The sequence below is a fragment of the Apus apus genome, chromosome 16 (genome assembly GCF_020740795.1).
Source record: "Apus apus isolate bApuApu2 chromosome 16, bApuApu2.pri.cur, whole genome shotgun sequence".
Classification (NCBI taxonomy): Eukaryota; Metazoa; Chordata; class Aves; order Apodiformes; family Apodidae; genus Apus; species Apus apus.
The window spans coordinates 14,655,677-14,678,084 of NC_067297.1; the positions used below are offsets into that span (position 1 = coordinate 14,655,677).

Consider the following 22,408-nt stretch of genomic DNA (forward strand, 5'->3'; position numbering starts at 1 on the left):
TCTGCTGCTCAGAGAAACACTGCTGAGGAGAAGCAGCTATGAAGATCAGACTCCTAGCAGGAGCAGGGACCCTTGATCAAGAAAACTACAAATGAGTAACAGCTCTGTATGAACAGAAACAAGGATATCAGGAGGTTTTCCAGCTGGTAAAATCATCATGAAAATGTCTAGCAGGTCCCTCCTCGTCAGTCCTTCCATAACCTAGATGAATCTTTCCAAGGCTTGAGATTTCAATTATAAAATACCACTTCAATAAAGCACTTAGCTAATCCAAATAGATATTTTTTATGACTTATCAGTGGAAAACTGATCTCTTGCATGTTTTAGATCTCCCCAAAACCAGCTGAATTTACATTAATTCACCCCTTTCCTGCTGTCTCCAGCAGCATCCTTCACCTGCCATGCCATCCACAAGCCCGTTTTCCCTTTCATGGGAGGGGAACACCTTTTGTATCTGTAACTTGCACTTAAAATCATGATTCTGTCCTCACAGTGAACTTCTGCAGGAATCTCTCAGAACACTCTTGAGGCCACGTAGCACGCTTCCCTGGCCTGGCAGGGAGCCCAGCACCTCCCCTCCAGTGCTGAATGGTAAATGGTCACGGCAAAACAGCTCCAGTCCAAGCAAACCCTACACCCTTCAGACAATACTGCATTCTCAGGTTTGGGTTGATTCTCTTTCTTTCCACTACTTTTTAAACAAAGGGTATTTGATGTGGACATTCTGGACAGGAAGCCAGCTCACTACCTGTCTGGAAAAGCCACAATGCAGGATGCACTCTAATGGAGCTTAGTGCAGTAGCACCTGTACCACAGGGACAAGGGCTGAGGACAGCCAGGCTCAGCTGCAGGGCTTGTACTGACCCCTGCGCAGCCCCAGAGCCTGGGCACTGGGGGCAGAGCCGACAGGGAGGGAGTGCTCAGGGCAGGCAGACAAAGCTTCTTGACATGTTCATGCCAACCACACCGTGCTGACTCCCAGTTCAGCGTGTCATAAGCTTCCTACCTCTCTGTCCTTGAGTTTCATGGCGAGCACCAGCTGATGTCTGTGGTTAGTAAGGGCTTCCCGGTAATTCCCTTTGGAGAAGAATGCGGAGCCCAGATTTCCATGAGCCCGGCATTCTCCCGTCTGGTCACCTGAGTTACAAGTAAACAAAACAAAGGTTAGCTAAGAAAGGTCCTGCTGGAAGCCTCCAGCAAAAAGACTGAACACCCTGAACAAGTGATACTCCAGTGTGAGAACCAGCATCAGAACAAACCCATCCTTATACTTAACGCACAGGCAAAATTCTCTTTGCTGGTCTTCAGAAACTTCTAGAGTGGCCTTCAGCCTTGTTTTTAGATTTGTTCTAGTTTCTTCTTTGGTCTAACACTTGGCAATTTCTCATTCTTCCACGTTTATTCCTTGCTTGACATTAGTGATTTGTTCATGAAAGTCAGTCAAAAGCCCAGGCTTAAAGCAGGCCAGGAGAGTGCCAGGTTTGGCTGAAAGCAACTCTGCAGCACAGCTCAGACACAATCCACCCTACGATTGTCTTCAAGGCAGCAGTCCCAATACTCTGTGAACTCACCCAGCTAGAGCCTTCAGTCACGTTCTTTCCTACCTCTGCAAGGCTGTGCCTTTGTCTCATACTGCCTCCTCTCCTACAGCACCCCAAAAGCTTCAAAGCTCTCAGTGTTGTGCAGGATATATTGTACAAGAGGGATTTTTCAGTTGATTTATTTTTTACACCCTCTTGTTCACCCATTGTTTCACTCCTGATTTGCTCCTTCCCTGGCAACTCCCTCAGAAGCTCAGACTGAGTATCTTTTTCTAATTATTGAAACAACAGATTGCTTCATTTAAGACTCATTTAAGGTTTTGAACCCAGTTTTACACAGGGGATAAGACCCGTTCCCACATATTTGACAACTGAAAATTAGAGAACCCTGTGAAACCGTAGCACAGTAATTGCTCATCTGCCCCCTCACACATCAAGCCAAAAGGGCTGCACAAGCCTCTGGTTTGCACCTTTCAGAAGGTTCAGGCTTGATTTAGCACCTTGTGAAATCCCACAGGAACCTGAGCATCACGAAGGTGTACTAGCCATTAACACAGCCATTCATTTGCTCCATCTGCACCAACCCAGCACTCAAGCAAGTGAAATGAGAACTTTTACCTAAAGTCTTGGCTACGTCCAAGTCCTGCTGCATGTATCCAGTGCTCTTCTCCGTATTCCCAAGGGACCAGTACGCGCTGCTCAGCGCAGAGAACACTGATCCCCGCAGCTTCAGGCTGCAAGTGCCGATCTTCAGGGCAGCCTCCAGCACCACCACAGAGGCCCCGTGGTGGCCTGCAGTCAGAAGCTCCTGGCCAATCACAGACACCACCACAAAGGGGCTCTTGTCCAGCTTCATCTTCTGAAGTTGTTGATAGGTGGGCTCCAGGGACTCTGAAATAAAAAACGAAGGTAGTTATTCACATCTAGAAATCACCTTCACAACTCATCTTCATTGTTTGGTAAACAAATGACAGGTTAAAGGCCAGACTGCCCAAATCAAACCAACATTTATTATGGAGACTCAGTGCTTAAATGCATCATCTAATATCTAGTACATCAAAACAGAACAACTAGCAAGCTGTTTTCCTTGCAGAAAGCACTTCAGGAAGACAGCATACGCATGCAGAGCAGCCTCATACTGAGCTTTGAAGACTGGCCTAATGGCAGAAGGAAAACACCTGTGGAGTTTTCTAGGAAACTGAACATGGGCCACCAGCAGCATGTAGGAGTACTGCAGTTGCTGCTCCTTCAGCATAAACTTTCAGCGGAACATCTGCAAAATCTGTGCCTGTCCAGCTACCACAGCACACAATGTGCAACAGGAGAGGTCGCAAAAACTGCGGAAAGCTGCTGCTCCTTCTTCCGCAGGAGAGGGTATTCCTGCAGAATGACAACACTGGACCTGCCAGACTACTTGTAACTGGTCTAATTGCTTCCATCACTCAGATGATAAAACATCTTGGCTCCATGTTTCAATACAGACATGAATATAACAGGACCCCAGAAGCTGCTGACCAATTTGCATTTCTTGATTAGATGGTCTCACCTGAATCAACACTACCACAACCACCTCAGAAAACCACTTGTTCCCTGTTTTCATCATCTCTGCCTCTCTACAATCACCAAGTGTAAGAATAATGACAAAAGAGGATTTTAACACTTCCCTGATGAAGCGAGCAGTGCGGATGCGATGTCAATTACTGACACCCAATTAGATCTCAGGTTTAAAGACAGACATAAGAGGACAAGAATATGTGCTGCAACATGCCACCACTTATCAGGCCTACCACTGCAAGAGCAGGTACAACCTCAGCTCCTGTCTTAGGGAGCACACTTACGATCATAGGCAGGTAATCCAGGTGAACAGGAGACAAAGGAAAAGGAAAACAAAAGGTGCTCCAGGCAACGCTCAAGTCCAGTAGGGAAGGAAGAACCAGCAAGTTAAGAGAAGGGCTGACATGGAGTCCATTAATGCTCTCACACCACAGCAAATGGCAAGAGAAAACACATGGACACAACCAGGTGAAAGATGCATCAACAGCGACCTCGTTGCTAGGGAAGGGAGTTCCATCTTCATCTCTACATCCTGCAGACCCATGCTCCCTGAACCCCTTCATGGGGTTCAAGACTTAATAATCTGGAGCAGGACACTGACACAGCCCTTCTGCCTACCCAGTTCCTCCTCCTCCTTCTCTGATGGCAAGTATCCTGGAAGCTATCACACACCAGTCTATCCATGGCTTCAAACAATCTATTATTTTGGTGGAATCAAGTTACAAGGGACTGGCTTTACACCACACCCAGAGAGATCTCCTACATCCCTCCTAGACAGCAAGCCCTTGGAAAGGGAACCAGAACCACACAACTCCTGAAGTGCTTGCAGAGTGCTGAGCACAGTGGGACTGAGATCCTGAACACTCATTACAGTGGTGCAGTACATACACACTCTCAAAGTGAAGCCAGTGCTTCCTGAGCAAGGCTAATCCAAAATCTGCCAAACCAGTCAGTGGAAGGACAGAAACTGGAAAGCAGCAACACTGAGAAGCACAGCAGGGAGCAGCAGTGTAAATACACAACTGCAGCACAATAGGACAGCAAGATCATCCAGCCAAATCTGGGATCCTTACAAAGAAAGCACATCATCTGCACTCTGAACAGCAGCCACAGTACTCCAGGTATCAAATGAAATTAGCTTCACAAGGGAACTGCTATCTAGGACAGAAACTTCCAGATGAATTCATTTTAGATGATGGAGAAACACTGTAAAAAAGGAAACACCATTGGGGATATTTTTTTCATTTCAGTGCTTCTTGGCCCTGGAGCCCCTGGCAGCATCTGCTGAGGATGAGATCTGCCATGTTCCCTCCTGGGGAGCACCATGAGGACACTGCAACTCAAAGCTTGCAAGAGAAACAGAGCAACAGAGAAAGCGTAAAGCGGAGACTAGCTCCTTCCTCTCTGAGGAAAATCCTGAAAACAGGGACATTATGAAAGAGGCAAACGCTGTACAGCTCATGCAGCTTCAAGGGCCGTGGGATTTCAACACTCTTCCTGAATGTAAGTGAATTAGCAGAGCAGCCTTCTTGCCTTCTCCAAAACACTGCCTTTTAAGATACACTGGTACCATGGAAAATCTGCTGATGTGCTCTTCTGGGAAAACACTGGCCTGGAGTATTTAGGACTCTCTGTTCCCAATGGCCAAGCACCATGAGAAGCTGTTCCAAGTAATAATAAACTCAGGGCCACAGAAACTCACACCTTTCTATCTGCACTGATAACAGGCAAAAGACAAACAAGCAAGGACTTAATTGCAACTGCTACACAACACCAGTCTCTGGTGCAGTGCCTCTCCAGCTAGGTATCATCATCTTGCTGTCCCACTGAATCAGAAAAGTATTTTTTTGTTGTTCCTCCTACTTCAGGCTCCTTTCTCAGCACCTTCCAACTCAGCAGAGAAGACAAGTCCTAAAATCTTTCCCTTCAGGCCTCCAGGTTCTCCCCAGCTCGCATGCTGGCAGAGTCACCCATGGGCTGAAACCACCACCTCCAACACCTCAGCAGCAGATCACCATCCTTACCTCGCATGGGTGATTTCATGGCGGCCTCGACCATGCCAACAAGAAGCTGAAGACTCTTGGGATCTTGAGCCAGTCCTGATGCAAACGCTGCCAGTGCATCCGCATGTCGTCCAAGATACTGAAGGGCCACACCCTGTCGGAAGTATGCCTGAAAAGCCCAAGGGAGAGGAACAAATGCCAATTACTTAATTGACAGAAGTCACACATAACAAATCTGCCCATTACCTCAAGCTGATGGACACTGAGCTACACAATCACATTCTGGCTTCTTTGGTCATGCTGGCTATAATCAGAAGAATCCAACACCAGAGTTCGGTTTGTGACTGCCACCCAGTCACTTACTGCCTTGATGTGACAACTGTCTCTGCCTTTGCAAGGCTTCTGAACTGTTCTGGAGACCAGGAATGTAATTACTACTAGGACAAAGCTTTCCCCTTGGACTTGGCAGTAAACAAGTTGCTTCCTTTCTTATCAGCTCTTGCCAATGGGTCCAAGATAAACATCTAATACCAGTAAAGATGTCCTAAAAGCTCAAGTTGCAATGAAACATGATGCAAAGATCCAGACAGGAGCTGAATCTTTTCTCCACACACATCCCCTCATGCAGACACTGCCCAGCATTGTCCCACTTGTTGGGTGCAGTGGATATACACACAGATATAATACATACATATATATATACACACACACACGTGTGTATGTGTGTATGTTTATGTGATTATTTTTCTTTTTTTTCCTCCTTTCCAAGGAAACAACTCATGGGAACCTGCAATACCCTCAAAGTAACTTAAACCACTTGTCAACGTGTACTTCCACATCACAAACAGCATAAATATGCAGCTGCAAAGCACCTCCAAACAGAGCTGCCACATCTCCCTGAACTGGGATACGAGGAACGTGCACACAAGCAAGAGCTGCAGAAAAATGTCCTACTCACATAAAGCAACAGCAAAGCTGCAGCTCAAAGAGTGTCCAGAACTTCCTTCTGGACACTGGAGCTACTGGGTAAGAGATCACAGAAACCACACCCCAGTATTGACTCAAAGTACTCAGGTATATTTGTGTATATATTTTGTAGCACATACATCTGGACACTTATAAAAGGTCTTGAATCGTTAAGCACCTTTGCTGCTCAGTATTCAGGTTTTACCCTCAAGTCCAGCTAATGCCTTTCCAATACAAACTTTGCTGAAATTCTGGTTCACCCAAAGCTACTTCAACACCACAAGCAAAGCTGTCAGAACAGAAGATAAAATACTATTTGCATTTCTTTAAAAGTGCTTTAAGAACATAACACTGATCCTTGAGATTGGATCCTAGTATTGTTTTCATGAATAAGACTTCATCAATATTTCTCTCCATCTGCAACAGAAACCTGTGATCAAGTATACATCTGTGGAAATCTTTTTACTGAAACAGGATAAATCTCCAATTAGTACCCAAACAGGTACTTCATTAGAGCTTTCAGACACTTTTGGAACCCAATCCAGGGAGCCGATTAAGGAAAATCAGAAATGACATGAGAAATATACAGACATGAATATTTAATCTCTCTTCCATTAGTAAGCCTTTACTGTAGAACCACTTTTAATGAATTTGATGAAAGCAGAATTCTTTTCATTAACCTTAAGTGCAAATGTGTTCTTATTGAACCAAACAAGCTACTGTACTGGAAACCCAATTCAGTGTTAATTAGGTAACTAGCACGAAGCTTTCAACCAAAGTAAATACCAAGAACTCACAATGTGCAGTGACCACCAAGCATGAGCCCTCCTAGCAGTGAGCAAGCTGTCACCTAAAATGATGGCATACACTTTAAAGTCCATTTTTCCCTAGAATTATAGTTTAATCACTTTCTTTGCCACCTGATGACAGGTGGATTAGGAAAAAAATACAGCCTGCCCACGAGTCTCAGAGTGGTTAGTTTGCAGGGTACCAGCCTGTCCAGGAGCCCACCCCCTCGCTGCAGGAGAAGGCTCAGCCTGGCCAGACATGCTCAGGGCTGCAGCAGGACACTGGTCCCCAGCAGGACACCACTGGTCCCCAGCACCTGGCCATCCCACCTCATCCTGCTGGAGCACCCAAGTACATCCCAACAGTGAGAAAAGAGTCCTGACCCTCAGCTCTGCAGGGAGGAGGCACCACAGGCTCCAGATGACAGAGGAAAACAAAATAGGGATTCACAAACCACGTGCAATTCCATACTGTGCCTTTCCAATGCCCTTTCTGGGAAATGCTTTTATCACCCCCACATCTATTCCCAGAAGGCCCCTCTGGAAACCACTTTATTTTCATACAAACACAGCATTCAGAGCCGAAAAGAAAAACCTATTAATTACAACTGAAAGGAAGATTTTGGCCATTTTTTCGCCTGCAAAAACCTCTTCCTTTCTTCTCCAGCTCCCAGTGCATACAGAGCACTCTCCACACATTGTGCTCCCCAGAGACCTTGAACAAAATAAATAAAAAACATTCACATCACTTATTTCCTTCTCAAGAAGCATTCACAAGTCAGTTTAGTATTGGAATTAAGACAGCTTATCAAAGGAAGAAATCTCCAAAGAGGAAACTGTGAGAATCACCCTTTGGAAGGGGGAAGGAAAAGGAAAGGCAGGAGCCAGCAGCTGCCACTGAAGAAAGGAGACAGGCAGCAGCTTTCCTCTCTGACAGACAGAGGCTTCCCATGCTTCAGCAAACTACACTTTTAATCACACTATTTGAAGATAGAAGAGTACTCACTGTACAGGAAAAATTACATTAATTTTCCACTGATCACAAATAAGAAAAAATATTTATTCCTTTCGAGAAGATGAAAGCAACACAAGAATGATGTTTTGCTGAAGACAGGACAAAAAAAAACAGTAGGTGTTTTCTAACCTGTTCCCAGGTCCAGGATTACCAGCCCTGCTCCAGCCCAAGCAGAGGTGGCTCTGCCCAGTGCCTGCTGCCCACGCTGCCAGCCCAGAGCATCAACAGGGAGCTGGGACCACCAGCCTTTGGAGAAGAGGACTAAAAGGCAAACAGCCAGTCTATCAAGTGACTCAAACTAAATTAGAGACATTGTTAGAGAGTAATTCAGTGCACCTATGGACCATTAGTTCTGGGAAATCAGACCATACTGCAGTCTCAGTCATTTTTAGTCCACTGGACAACAAGCCTCACTTCAGACAGTTTAAAGATTTCATGTAGCCAAGCAGAGATGGCCTGGGAAGGAGGACAGGGAATAATTAGTGCTTTTTATCCATAATACCATTGAAAGTGCTGATGATATTTGGGAAGCAAAAATAAATTACTCAGTTAATTAACTTGGAAATATATTTGGCACTTGAGACTTCAAAGCCAAGCAGTAAACTGGCCCTGAACCAGAGGCTGCTCCACAGCAGGTCCCAGCACAAACACAAGGTCTGGAGCCACAGTGCACAGGGCTGTCCAGGCAGTAACTGCTCCTCCCCACACATCCAGATTTTGCCCCCTCCCCTCACTTTTCCAGATGTGCCTTTTTGCTCCACCCTTTCCAGAACACGCCATGGTTTCTTGCTAATAATGTATTTTTTAAAGCTTTTCTCGATGCCCAACTTAATTTTTAAAAAATTGTATGAACAAGAGAAGAAAGCAGAAGACAACCTTCCTACCCAGCCACTCCAGTTCTTGAGGCAGCTGGTGGCTGGGCTGCAGCAGTCACTGTCTGCCTTACCAGACATAATTACTCTCTACAATTCTAAGCATGGGTCAATTCATTGACCAGTGTAGTTTCTATACAGGCTGGTATTTTTCACCTGTATTACAGCCCTTTTAACACACAAGGAGAATTCCTACCTGTCCTACCTGGACTTGCCCCTGGACTGACCACAGCAGTGCCCAGGCAACAAAAACACACACATGCTTGTTAATTTTTGATCTTCTTCATCTGAGACCACATCTAGATAACTATCTAGACTCTGAATATTAGATTTTCATGCACAATCCAAAACAGGATTAGAATGTAAATGCCATTGTTGAAATGGCAGTTATTAAGAAGGGTTCTGAAATTTTTATTAACCCTTCTAATATCAACATGGAAGAACTTTTTAGGCAGAGCAATAGTAAGTGGCTTGTAATTAACACAAAACATACAATAAAGAGAACATACAGTACAAAGAAAAAGCATTTAGGAATATGAATGGGACCTCTACAATTCCCAGAATTCTGCTAAATAAAAACAAGCCCAGTAAAGGAAGCCCAAGACAACTCAACACTTTCCTTAGTGGAATTTTTTGAAACAGGGATGTGGGCAAATACTCATGCTGTACTGGCACCTGTAGCAGGCTCCGGTACAAGTCTTCGGGCTCATACAGTTTTCCCCTATAGAATCCAGGGCAATAAATAATTCAGATCCTTAGCATGTCTCATATGCAAAGCTCGCAGGAGTCGGAGGGAAGCAGCAGCCGCAGGAGTTCACTCCTGTCTTACCACGGTCTCTTGTAAGCCTGAAGCATGAGCTCATGTTTCTGGAACACGATTTAGTTCCAGCATACAGCAGCCCATATTACACTCATTCCCGGGCAGGATAGTGTAACTAAGTATTTTTAAAAAACTTAGAACTCAGGGTTTAACTGGCAGATAGGAGCCCTGCGAGACCATACTGTCACATTGGACACATCCAGACAGCAAACAGGGGCCCCAGCTCCACTCTGGAGTGGGGTGACCCTTTCCAGAGTGTTCCAAGCAGAGACAGGACAGACACAGGCAGTGATGACCCTCTCCCAGCCCCAAGCAGATCTGCTGGACACCCACAGGAGCACAAAGACAAAACCCATCCTGGCATGAGGCCCCCTCGCCCAGGGTCGGGTGCCCCCCGGGCTCCCGTGCTACCCCTTCTCACAGGTGCCCCTGGGCCACCACCCCAGTAACACTGTCCTCGCCCTGTGCCAGAGCTTGTCTGTTAGTTTGTCACCAAACTTGGGCTCAGAGAGGCTAATTGATGTAATGAATTGTGAGCCAATTTGTAACTGGATAACAGAGGCAGAAGAATTAAACTGGAAGAGCATCAAAAGAACTTGGAGCAGAAAATTACTGTGACACAAACATGGAAAACTTGAATAAAATGCCTCAGTCTTAGACAAAGGCTCCCATTGTATACAGGGAAAGAAATTCAAAACACCTTTACATTCCTGTCGGCTTCAGACCCTGGACAACCAGTTATCTGGACAGATTTCCCACAATGCTCCCTTGGTTTGCCAGATCAGAAGATGATGCCAAAAATAGCACAAATAATCAATGATGCATTTAATCGGCCTGTCCTGAGCCTGCAGAGGCGTCCTGGACAGAGGGACCCGCTGCCGGGGGCAGGGCTGGTGCCCACCAGAGCCCCCCGTGGCCGCCCACCCGCCATGGCCAACGGCGCGTGCGTGACAGCCGAGGAGCAACATGTGGGAACAGCTCCTGGGCGCCGAGCTCCAGGTTGAATCTTTCCTCTTCCCTTGCAACTGCTTTACAGCCAAATTTTGGAGAAACATACAGGACAAATCTCTGCTGTGGGGTTTCAAGAATGCAAGGCAGGAGGAATGTGCTTTAATTCAGAACACATGTGGCACAGGCATCAACACCGCGGGCGGCCGCGAGCCCAGCCCCGCTCCCGCAGGTACGGACCCTCCCGCACCCCCCACGGGACCCTCCCCACGAGACCCTCCCACACTGCCCGTGGCTCAGCTGGCACCAGATCTGCTGCCCTCAGCCTGCCTCAGGGACACGCAGGGATCTCACAGATCTATCCTCTCTGCAGCAGAACTTCTGTATCTTGTACCTGTCCCCAAGGTGTCTCTTCCAGGAACCACTCTACTTGGAAACAAATCTCCTCTAAGCCCCATTAAACCCATACAGAAAAGCAGGGTGGAAGGGTGTAAAAGATCATACCTTGCTTTATCCAAAGAGCATTTAATTATTCTTATTAATTGTGCTTCCACTAGCTCCAGTGGGAGAGAGTGCACAGGCCACTTGCCCACCTTGCCCAGTTAGCAGAGAGGTAACAGCCCAGCTTTTCACATGGCTTATGGTTGTTGCTCCATTCATGCTCACTCCAGGCTCGCTCTAGAAACAGCTTTAGGTCCCTCTTCAGAGGGCATCCCTGCCTTTCACAACAGCACGTGGTAATAGACGTTCCCATCTTTATCAGCTACAACTCTTAAGCCTTTTTTAATAGCAAGAACTTACCACAAGTGGAGAAAAGTGCTCTAGACAAGTAACAGACAATCTGTGGGTGCCCAAGCACAGCACAGGGAAAGCACTATTGGAGATTTAATAAACAATTACACAAAACTTAAAACAAATGGATGAGATGACACCTGTAGGCTGCTTCTCAGTGAAGTCTGGAGCAGTGGCAAGTCTGGTTTTAACACCATAGTACCTAGTGCTTTGTTTAGCTTCAGCACTGTACTGTGATCTCAGTTGTATTAACATTTGCTATTTAACTATTTGTTAGTGTACATCTGCACACAATGTTGCCAATTCTAACAATTCTGGAAGTGATGAGGACCTCTGCAGAGCTCAAGGTTGTACAAAGAAACTCTACAATTTGTTCTTACAGCCTTAAGAGCAAAAACAAATGAAAAAGCAGTACGAAGAGAAAAGAGGGAATATTAAAAATCATGTCCTAAACTGGAAGACACCCACCACAAGAACTCTTTTTGCTATTCAGCTTGAGTGTTCCAGCACAGAGTTTCATTATCTCATTTAAAATTACTCATCCAAGCAGCAGCTCAAATGACTGCCCCCCCTCTTCAGCATTTCTCCATTTTGCACGTTGGCAGGCTCTGCTGTTGAGGTGGATCACACAGAAAACACACAGTAAAGTCCAGAAACGAGACATTAAAGCATCTGGTCAGCCTGCAGTCATGAGGTTTGGCATTCACAACAAATCCAGTGGGGGATATTTCACAGTCAGCCAGCACAGCACTCATGGACTGAGGGACAGTCCCAACATCCGTGGTCTGGATTCACAGTCCAGACAGTTCTCCCAGCTGCACAACTAAGATTAAACTAACGTTGTGCAACAACCTGCAATTGCCATCTTGCAGTGAGACTATAGAAGATGACCAAAACCCTGACACCTGGATGCAAGAATAAGTAACACTCTGGTGCTGTTGCCAGCATTGGTCTGTCCTTTCCCAGCCAGCTGCCAGAGGACAGGCTGGGCCGAGGGGCAGGCAGGACAGCCCAGGACACACTGCTGGGCAGCACTGGCCAGCACCTGCCAGCAAAACCAGACTCCCTGGTGAGTGCTTCCTATGCACTGGTACCTAAATTACCAGGAGAGAGTCATGTTTATCACAGTCCCTGCCATGCCTGAGGGTGCTCAGGCTGCCTAGACGGCTTCCAGCAACAGACACCACCTTGTCCAAAGCCACAGCCAATTGCTCTGCCATCAGCTTCCCTCCACAATCCCCCAGGGGGACATTCCTGCTGCCACCAGCTCCTCTTTGCAGGGCAGGTGGGTCCTGGCAGTTCAGTCTCTCAAAGCTGAGAGACACTTTTGGTTTTCTCCCTCTGTCCAGAAAACCAGATGGACCCTCTTGGCTTCACTCTGTAGAACCCCTCCGTGCCTCGCACTCTTCTCACACATGGTACATCAGCCTGTTTTCAGCTGTTGTTTGATGGCTGCCATTCTGAAAATCATTTAGGGTTGGTTTGGAAATGCATGCACATGTCCCCACTGAAGTAAACAGACAGAACAGAATTAGCCAAAATCAAGAAAGCTGGAAGGCAGAGACAGTGACTTGCATACCAACAATTTAGAGCTAGAATCTGCCACCCTCAATTCCAAGGCAAATAAACAATAAAACGCTTCTGTTCTGTCAGGTTCCTCCTGCTTCATGATTTCAGCTGTAACCTCTGAACCCGAGTGTGCTTACTTCCAACAGCTGCAAAGGCTGGCCATTCCAAAAAGGATGGAAAGGTGGAGCATCAACGGTAGAGTGAAAAGACCCAACAGAAATCCTCAGAGATTTCACTAAAGCCACCACAGTTCTAAGTTTGTATACAGATGGGAGGGAGATTTAGGGAATCAGGTCTTACCTTACTAATGGATTTTATGCAACTGACTCAAAACCTCTGTAACTGCTGAAAGTCAGATAAACTTGGAACAGCATCAAATATAAACTGCAAGGTGAAGGTCAAAAGAACCAGTGCACCATGTTATTTTCAACAGGCATTTCAGGATTTTAACACAGACAGGTTTTGCAACATATAAGACACATTCCACTGAAACAACAGCTCTGCAAAGCAATACAATACAACTGAATATTTGCAGAAGTGCAATTGTGCTGGAAGGCACTTACAGACCCTTCAGAATTATACTGGGCTTCCTGGTACAAGCCACCCTGAAGCCACTTCCCTAGCATTCACCATCTAAAGACTGCCCTGCTCATGAGCTACATCCCTATCTCCGAATAGAAACTAATGAAGAAGCTAAGAATCACAACAGTACCATCTCCAAGAGCAGTCAAAAATAGAATACAAAAGTAAGATGAAATACGTAGCAGTAACAGGGCAGAATAATGGCGACTTGTCCCAGGTGGCTGACATGGACCCTGCAGGATGGAGCTGGTCCAAAGCCCCCAAAGTCCTTGTGCTCGGGGGGAACAGGGAGCCAGACACACCTCCTGCAGACACGGCTCCTGCCTCTTGACTCAGTCCCACCCCACCCCGGCTGCACTCAGGCAGCACCTCCTGCCAAAAAGGACACAGATGATGAGGGGGAAAGGGGAAAAATCAAATTTGCAGAAGAACTAAATATATAAACCTCTTTGGCCAAGATGAATGTGGGAAAAATTCTTCAGGAGGGTCATCACATTTAGCAAGTTTTGCCAGATCATTACTTTTTGTAACGCAAAGGGAAGAAACAGCAACACCACGATTCTTTATAGTGACTCGCCTCCTTTATCATGGATCTCTGAAGCACCAAGTAATTTAGTAGTTGCTATGGAAACTGCTAGTTTTATTGAACAGCCCTGAAAGGGTCAAGAGGTACCATCAAACTGGCCAACTGTAAATTATTTTCCTGCTAAACATCTGCTTCATTTCAGCTGCCCTACCACTTCTCTGTTTTGTTGTCAGAACAGGATCTGGACAGACTCCAGAACAGGTGTCATTCTTCAGTGGGGCTGCAACAGGTAAGTCCAAAAATAGCCACTTTGGTGCTCCAAGATACTGTAAAGCCCTTCACAGAGAGAAGCCATGCTGAGGCAAAATGGCTCAGGGACTGTGGGCTACTCCTCCCACACATCAGCACTGACCTCAGACAGCAGGAACCAGAATGAAGAGCAAGTTCTCCTCGTGATCCCCAGAGGTTTCACTGCTGCTTACAACAGCCACAAATCAAATAACCTTCCAGGATGATCTACTGGTGCCTTCAGAGAAGGGGTGAACAGAAGGGCAGAGAAGCACCTGTCCCCATGCTCAGCTTGGCAGCCCTGAGAGGGGACAGTCACCTTTGCTGGCACAGCTCTGTGCTCTGGGGACACAAAACACCACCTTGCCCACACCGAGCTACTGGGAAACAATGCAATCTACCTTCCTGTATTCATAACACAGAAATTAACACTTGAAATTACAAACACCAGTTGGCAGCACTGGTTCCTACAGGTAAGAACAGCAGGAAATGTGGGAGCATTTCCAGCTTTCCTACTGGACTCATTAACTTTGTTTCAGTCCCACAAAAATACCTTGCTTCCCAAACTCCTTATCTCCGTTTCTCAAACCTGTGCTTATTGTCAACCAAAAAGCATCGGCAAAAAGAAACATGAGTACAGGAGCAAGGCTTCCTCTGCAGCAGATGCAAACAGCTGTTCAGTGCAGAGGCACCTCCTGCTTCTCTTCCATGGAAAAAATGCTGCCCTCAGCAGCACCACCCGGAAATCCTTACTCCAACATCTTATACCTTGAAGTTACAACTGTACTTGATTCAAACAACTGGGGTGGCCAGGAGAGAACATTTTGTTACAGAACACACCTGAACTTAAGGAGCTGCATGCTCTCTAATGACAAACATGTCCAAGCTCTTTGTCCAGGGCAGGCTGTGGCTTCATGGCATTCCTGCAGAAATCAGCCATGGTGAAAATGAAAATATATCTCTAGGGAAGGTGAAAGTAATAATTACAGTTTGCTGAGGAAATCGCCAGACAACAGGAGTGGCTGTGGCCTCCTCTTATGTGAGCTATAAAAATGTGACTAACCTTGGGTTTAAGACAGTGAGCACAGGAAAATTTCCCCCACAAGGTACCTAGGAAAAGCCACAAGAACAAAGAGCAGAAGCATTGTCTGCAACTCCACCAGGGTGCCAGGAGGTGAACAAGCAGGCTTAGTGAATAATTGAAGACACAATAATGAAACCTCAGAATGTCAGAGACATTGTAAAGTTTGGTAGGTTTCATCATTAAGCCTTTGAATTCCCAAATAAGACACACTGAATAATTTATCCCTGTGTCAATACTGGGTCAGCAGCTGTTCACTCATAGCTAACGATGGTCCAACACACTTCAAGACACTTGAATGGGTCTGAACAGACTAATGAGCAGGGTCCAGAGGGAAAAGGTGATGAAACTCAACCCAGTCACCCTTCCAAACACTAAGCTCAGATAAAAATGTGCAGACCCAGTAGTCACGCCATGTGCACGAGGCCCCCCAGGTTCTGGACCTGCTTTAGTGCCACCCAACACAACCTCATCCTGGTGCTGCTCCTCAGCAGCAAGAGAGCAGGAAGCCAATCTCTGCTGGGCTGGCTTCAGGCTGGCCCTGGGCACCTCATCCCCCAGACTTGTGTTCATCACATTCAAACCCATCCACTCACCCTAATTTATGGCACTCTGCCAGTCACGTCAGCCACAGCACAGTATGAAACAATCAAGCCAGAGGAATCAGCCCCATCCTTCTGCTCTGAAGATCTCTCTCTCATACAGCTAACAGAGACACTCATCCCAGGAACCAGATTTAATGGCCTGGTTAAATAGGAAGGTAAGTACAGTTGGGGAAAAATAAACAACTGACATCATGAACAACAAATGTGCTCCTTTTAATGTGGAATACTCCCTGTGGGCTCCTGGCTTCAGTGTCTGCTGTCCTGTACCTGAGTTCATCCTTCAGCTGCCTTCACAGACCCTTTGAGGACCTACCACGTCCACATGCCACATGCACAAAGACCTGTCAGAACAAACTCATGCATGTCCTTTTATTAGAATTCCACAGCAATCTCCCAGCTCTGCTGCAACTGCCTGAAGTAGAAGGCTTGCAGCTTTGGCAAAGAGACACTGCCCTTAACTACATGTGTTCTTCCCAGCATCCAAAATGAACAATAGCAGAAAAGCTGTTACTGGCTGTAGTGTCTGAACTCCCTGGTCAGAGCTCTAAGACATTCAGTACCCCTCAATTAGCAGAACAGGCAGTGTGCAGCACAGCAGAACTGAGTATCTAATATTATGTGAAGAAACAGGTAAATATACCAAGGCAGGAAGAAAGTGTGAATGAGGACCAAGGCCCCACTGAAATATTAATTCTAGTACAACGAGCACTGCACAGCCTTTGTCTGGCCATCATCTGGAACTTGCCAGGTATTTATGTGCCCTCAGATTTTAATAGATGATTTTATTGGTTCAGTTTTACTTTTTTCACATTTTTAGTATTCACTGATGGGCAGGCACACATGCAGCAAACCATAGCTGGTCTATTTAAGCAGTAATTGCATAGCAGTATGTGCAAATCCCTGTATTTCCAAGGGAACTCCAACAATTACCACACCCAACCACTCATGACCAGATCAAAGAGCACAGCCCAATCTGTCCTGGAAACCTGCTTTCCTAGAAATCTGCTTTAGATAATGTGAATACACAGGCACCTAACACACACAACAGAGCTTGCAGGATTTAAGTCAATTTTCAACTGCCAAGGGCTTATCCACATATAACAGTCCTGAAGCAGCCCTCATCAATACCAACTGACCTGGTGGCATGAGTAATTACCTCCTAGTTCATCCTTTAAATGACAGAAGAATTCTTCTCAGCTGAGCTATTCCCCTGAGCTTCTCCCTGGGAGGAAAGAGCAGCATATCCAGTAGCAGAGCTATGTGCTTGTAGCTTTCCCTGCAGAAAATGCAAGCATTCATTAATTCCTCTTTCCACCTGTGCCTACAGTAGATTTCCAAAGTATCAGATTATCAGAGGAAAAAAAAAAGTAACACAACTACACTGTGTACACGTTCATTTGGCTTTGATAATAAATGCTTTCCATTGTTTCTCTTAAAAATCTTTCTTGTTCTTCAAATGAAAAAATCTATATATTTGCAGTAAATTTCATGAGATACTAGTTACGTCCATTCATTTGTAAGATACAACAAATTCTTCCATATGAGACCTCTTGGTCTGCTGTGCTAACTGGTAATGACTGATTCTGCACCATCTGACAAAATGTCAAAGGCAAAAGACAAGGAATGAAGAAATCAAATCCACTTCAGTGTGCACACATGCGTGCTCATGCATATGTAACAGGAGAAGACATCCAGCCCCAGATCAATCATGCCAACATCATTTTAACATCAGAAAACTCAGCACTGTGTCAGTGCACACACCGGCATCGACACAGACGTAAGGAAAGGTCTAACAGCCACAGCTGCACCAGGTCACTACATCCCTGCACTGTCCTGCAGCAGCTTCCTTCTGCAATCAGTTGAGCAGTTTTTCATTTAATTATTTCAAAATGAAGAGAAAAAGAAGAATATAATTCCTTAGGTCTTTGTTAAATACTTCAGTAAGTAATTCCAAGCTTTTATCTCTTTATAGGGCAATCTTGCAAAGCATCTACCCTTTCTCATCACACATCTTTAAAAGTACTTATCTTGTGTCAACACAGAAATCACTGAACAAGATCACAGCCACTGCACTGGGTGTGACAGAAGGTCCCTGCAGACCATGTGTGCTCCTGGCAGCAGCCAGAGGTGGATTCCATGGGAGAAACAGGCAAGCAGGAAGGGACTGTTCCCGAAGCACCTCCCCACACTCTGCCTTTCTCTGACGTGGTACAACCTGCACCAGAACATGCACTACATTGCTTCTTTCTGCATTTTTAACTTCTAGAAGTTTTAAGGCTGTATGTGTCTTCATGGTACAGCTGTCCACATCTGTATGCTACAACAGCTGCTGGGGATGAAGGGTGGACAATGATGCCCTCTCAGGGGAGACTGAAACCAAGAGTTTCTCCAAGACAAGAGCTGCTTTAGGCAGGGGCACAGCCAGACCCCTCCTCAGCAGCTGAAGACCTCGGTCTGTCCCATCAGGCAATGAGACCTCACAGCTGGGGACACAGCAGGTGTCAAACAAAGGAGGTTCTGTGCCATCTGCCTACCAGACCATCGTGGTGGATCTCACAGACCAGAGGCTTGGCACAGTTCATGTCCAAGTCACTTCTCTTGGTATTGCAGCTGAGCAGACCTGCAGAGAATTCCTACCAGCCTTAGAAATAATGCAAGACTCAGGTGTAAGGAAATGCTTTTAGTGCTGTTAGCAGGGGACAGGAGTCTCATGGCTCATGGCATTAGGTAGGACAGTTCTGCAGAGGTACATTCTTTGTTCCATCAGACAACAAATATGTGAAAGCTAAAAACTCTTCTCTTAATTGAAAAATGAAACAATTAGGAAGTGCCTTTTTCTCAGAACATGCTGCTTCCACTGCAGCGTGACAGAGGTCATTTTGAACTTATTACTTTGACTGGATTCAGTAATTAAATTTAGTCATAGAAGTCTGATCTATAAACGGAACCTACAAAAGCAATTACCATAGCTTTCATTAGATCAGTAAGCAATGGCAGCTCTGTTTGATGTAAACCAAAAGGAACATTATTTATACTGCATAAGAAATCACAGTAACTCAGTCCCCTTCCAGAGATTTGCTTTGAAAATGACACTTTTCAATTAAGAGAGTCACAGGTTATGAATTTCATCCACGCTCCTTCCAGTTTAACAGCCTCAGCAGCAAGACAGACAATCGCAGCATCTGATTCCAAGGGACTGGTTTGGGTCTTGTTTTGTACTCAGCAACCAGAGGAAGGAAAAGCTAAATTCAACATCCAGGAGATGTTGTGACTAAGCATCAAGATTTTTTAAAAAACATGTTTTCATACATGCCTTTGCTCCTGTGGTAATCTAGACTATGCAGAAGCTGATGAACTCATGACCAGCTGGTATCTCAGCCCAGACCCTGGGCACACACGGTGTCACTGCCCTAACACCACTGCAGAAGCTGAGCCGGAACAGCAATTTTGGAATGGAAAAGAAAAAAAGAGACACTGAAGAAACCAAACTACCATCCTGGATACTGGGAAACACAGCCTTCTGCTCCCACCTGAGCACACCAAGAACACACAAGTAAAAACACCTGCCACAAACATATAGCAAGTTGCAAACAAGAAATGAGGTGTCACAGGCAGAGCAGACAGCATGTTCTGGAGTTAACATGACTACCAGACATTTTCCATCCATTTTTTCTGCTACTTCCAAAATTTTGCCAAACTGAAATCTCCCATACTGGTTATTGACATGATATAATGACCTAAAAAAGTACTAAATAGTACAGCCACTTCTCTGAGCAGGATTGTGGGGATTTTTTTTTTCCTTTGAGTTCAAAAATATTTTTAAAACCCAGATATTTATTTTCCCTTTGCTTCATCTAAAATTTGGAACCAGAATCTGAAAATAAGCAAGGGTATCAGAAAGAAATTTGGCCAAACTGCAGATCTCATACCTGGGAGTCTTGATATAATTTAGCAATCATCTAACCATCCAGGTCCCTTTTGGGTATTTTTTCACCTCAATGCTGCAAGATGTAAAAGGCAGGAAGGCAGAGGATGATTTTTGGTTTGGGTGGGTAAATTGAAACAGCATTAGAATACTTTTTTTTTTTTTAAATCAAGTTGAAAATGTACAAAGTAGCAAAAATGAAGGTGTACAGGCTACCAGAATTCAGACCTTTACGTGCATACATTGTCTCTTTCCTCGGTAATCTCCACACATCCTCTTCACCCAACCAACTGAAAAAAAAAAATCCAAACAAAACCACCCCCAAACATCCCAACAAACCCCTATAAATAAACTCTGGCATTTCCTATCATGCGGAGGGCTGTTGGACCCAGCAGCCTTCACGTTTTACACGCTCCTTGCTTTGTTTCCAATCCCCTTCCATCGATCCCAACAGCCTTTTGGGGCATGTTTTAGGCACCTCATCCAGCCGGGCCTGTGCAGCTAGAGTGTAACAAGTAACAAAACAGGATGTTTCTTTAGCTAATAAACACAAACTTTTCTTGTTGCCTCCTCCTGTACCGGGAACTCCCCAGGCTCACATCCACCACGGGAACAAAACACAGCAGCAAACTCCCACTCTGGAAGGTGTCTGGATCCCTGCTGCTGCTGACAGGGTGTTTATTTCACAAGCTGCAGGAAGCAAGAGCTTTTTCTTAATGACCTTTAAGCTAGAAAAAACCAAATGAACTCCCTGCAGAGCACCCAGACCAATGAAGAGAGGCCGCATTTTGCCAGGCTCATCTCTAGCAGGGCACAGGCAGGAGGAGCCGGTGCCACCAAGAGAGCACAGCCAGCAGCCTACGCCAGCTCCAGACACTGCACCCTCCTCACCCCTCCCTTCACCCTCCGTTTTCCATTCTTCTGCTCAGGCAAAGCCACATCCTGGAAGTGCAGCACTGACTCGCACAGGAGAAGCAGTTTGACCAAGCTCCCTCCTCTCAGGAAGATGGAGAGCCCGTGTGCTGCTGGAAATCAGATCTGCCACACACTCATCAGATTTGAATCCCCAGCTGGAATTGCAGCCCAGGGATCCAGGTAGCAGAAGGTCACTGCAGTAAACTCCTCTGTGCTCAGAGATTAGCACTGCCATCAATACTACAATGCTCACCTTCATGGTAGTGGCAAGGATAACAACCTGCTCTTCTTTAGCACACCTCATTTCTCTTCACAGAAGAAAGCAAAAACAATAGTTTGTTAGCAAGTACAACATAATTACCAAAGTAATAAAGAAGGACTGTAGGCTATAAAATCTTTTCTGCAATAGGGTCTGCAGCAGCATGGCAGCATCTGAAATTATTCCCTGCCACAAGGTGCTCCTCAGCCCACACAGGAATGCACAATTCTGCAGGCTTTTCCTGATCATCCTCTGTGCATGAAAACACAAGGAAGGCTCAGGATCTGTGACAAATGAACACTGATCCCCACAGACTGAAAATAATTTGGAGAGTTGCTATAAATACCTTATGGAACATCCACTATCAGATGTTCTCATTTTATGTGTTACACAAAAATTATCATTTGATAAGAAACATGCTTTTGTCACTCCTCAGTGGGACTGAACACACAGATTCTGAACATCTTTATGCTACTGTGGAAAAACTGCAAACACAAACACAGTTTCTGACAAGCGGGCCACATGACAGCTTCCACATAAAAGAGTCTTCTATCAGAAAATAAGGCAAAAGTACATTAGTAGACCAGAAAATCCTCTAACAATCTATTCAGGCTACTTTGAACATGGAGCCTCCTAAATCTGACTGGGACAAAGGACCACTTTGATATTTCCATTCTGACATGGTGTTACAAGTCATTCCATGAAAAAAACAAAACCAACTAACAAAAATCCACTTTTACCAGAAAACCTGAAAAATGTACTGTCTGAAAAACCTGATCACCATGAGAAGACTGCCTTCTTGCCAGCCAAACACCGACTGCTGTCCTACCTGAACATAAAACACCAATGCAGTTACAAGGCAGAATTCTCACACCACAGATCTTCCTCTGGGGAGATGAAAAACCTAGAAAAGTGGCGTATCAAACAATAATGTTGACATGTAATTTTGTGACTGTGCATTCCATAAACAATGGGAGATCTGTTATGCAGTGGAAAGGCAGCCAACAGCCACCACATCCTCAACAAGAACATCAGCTCTCTGCACAGCAAATGCAGTTGTCTCCCAACAGCAGGCATGTCAGGCCTTACACACATTTCAAGGCTGCAATCTCGTATCACTCATCTGAGATGGGAATGCAGCAGTTAAATATGATCTGGGTACCTCTACATGCTTGTTCCTTCAGTAATAGTCTAACTGAAACAAAATGAAAAAGTCTGAAGACCTAAATGTTAATCATCTCCCCTTTGCCCTTTCACACAACTGCTTCCAAAGGAAATTCTGCTTCAAAGCATCACTTCTTCAGGTGCCTGAATCAATAAGCCTTTGAGAAAAACAGCAGCGAGGGAACATACGATCCC

General features: G+C 45.4%; 1 protein-coding gene across 3 annotated transcripts in view; it reads right to left on the reverse strand.

Moving 5' to 3' along the window:
- TTC28 (tetratricopeptide repeat domain 28) overlaps positions 1-22,408 on the reverse strand; it is a 114,568-nt gene that overhangs the window by 49,320 nt on the left and 42,840 nt on the right. For all 3 annotated transcript variants that reach the window (XM_051633796.1, XM_051633795.1, XM_051633797.1), the window contains 3 exons: positions 5,120-5,267; positions 2,160-2,432; positions 1,007-1,137 (listed from right to left, as the gene is read on the reverse strand). In XM_051633796.1, the coding sequence (XP_051489756.1) occupies positions 1,007-1,137; positions 2,160-2,432; positions 5,120-5,267 (552 nt within the window). The remainder of the gene's footprint in view (positions 1-1,006; positions 1,138-2,159; positions 2,433-5,119; positions 5,268-22,408) is intronic.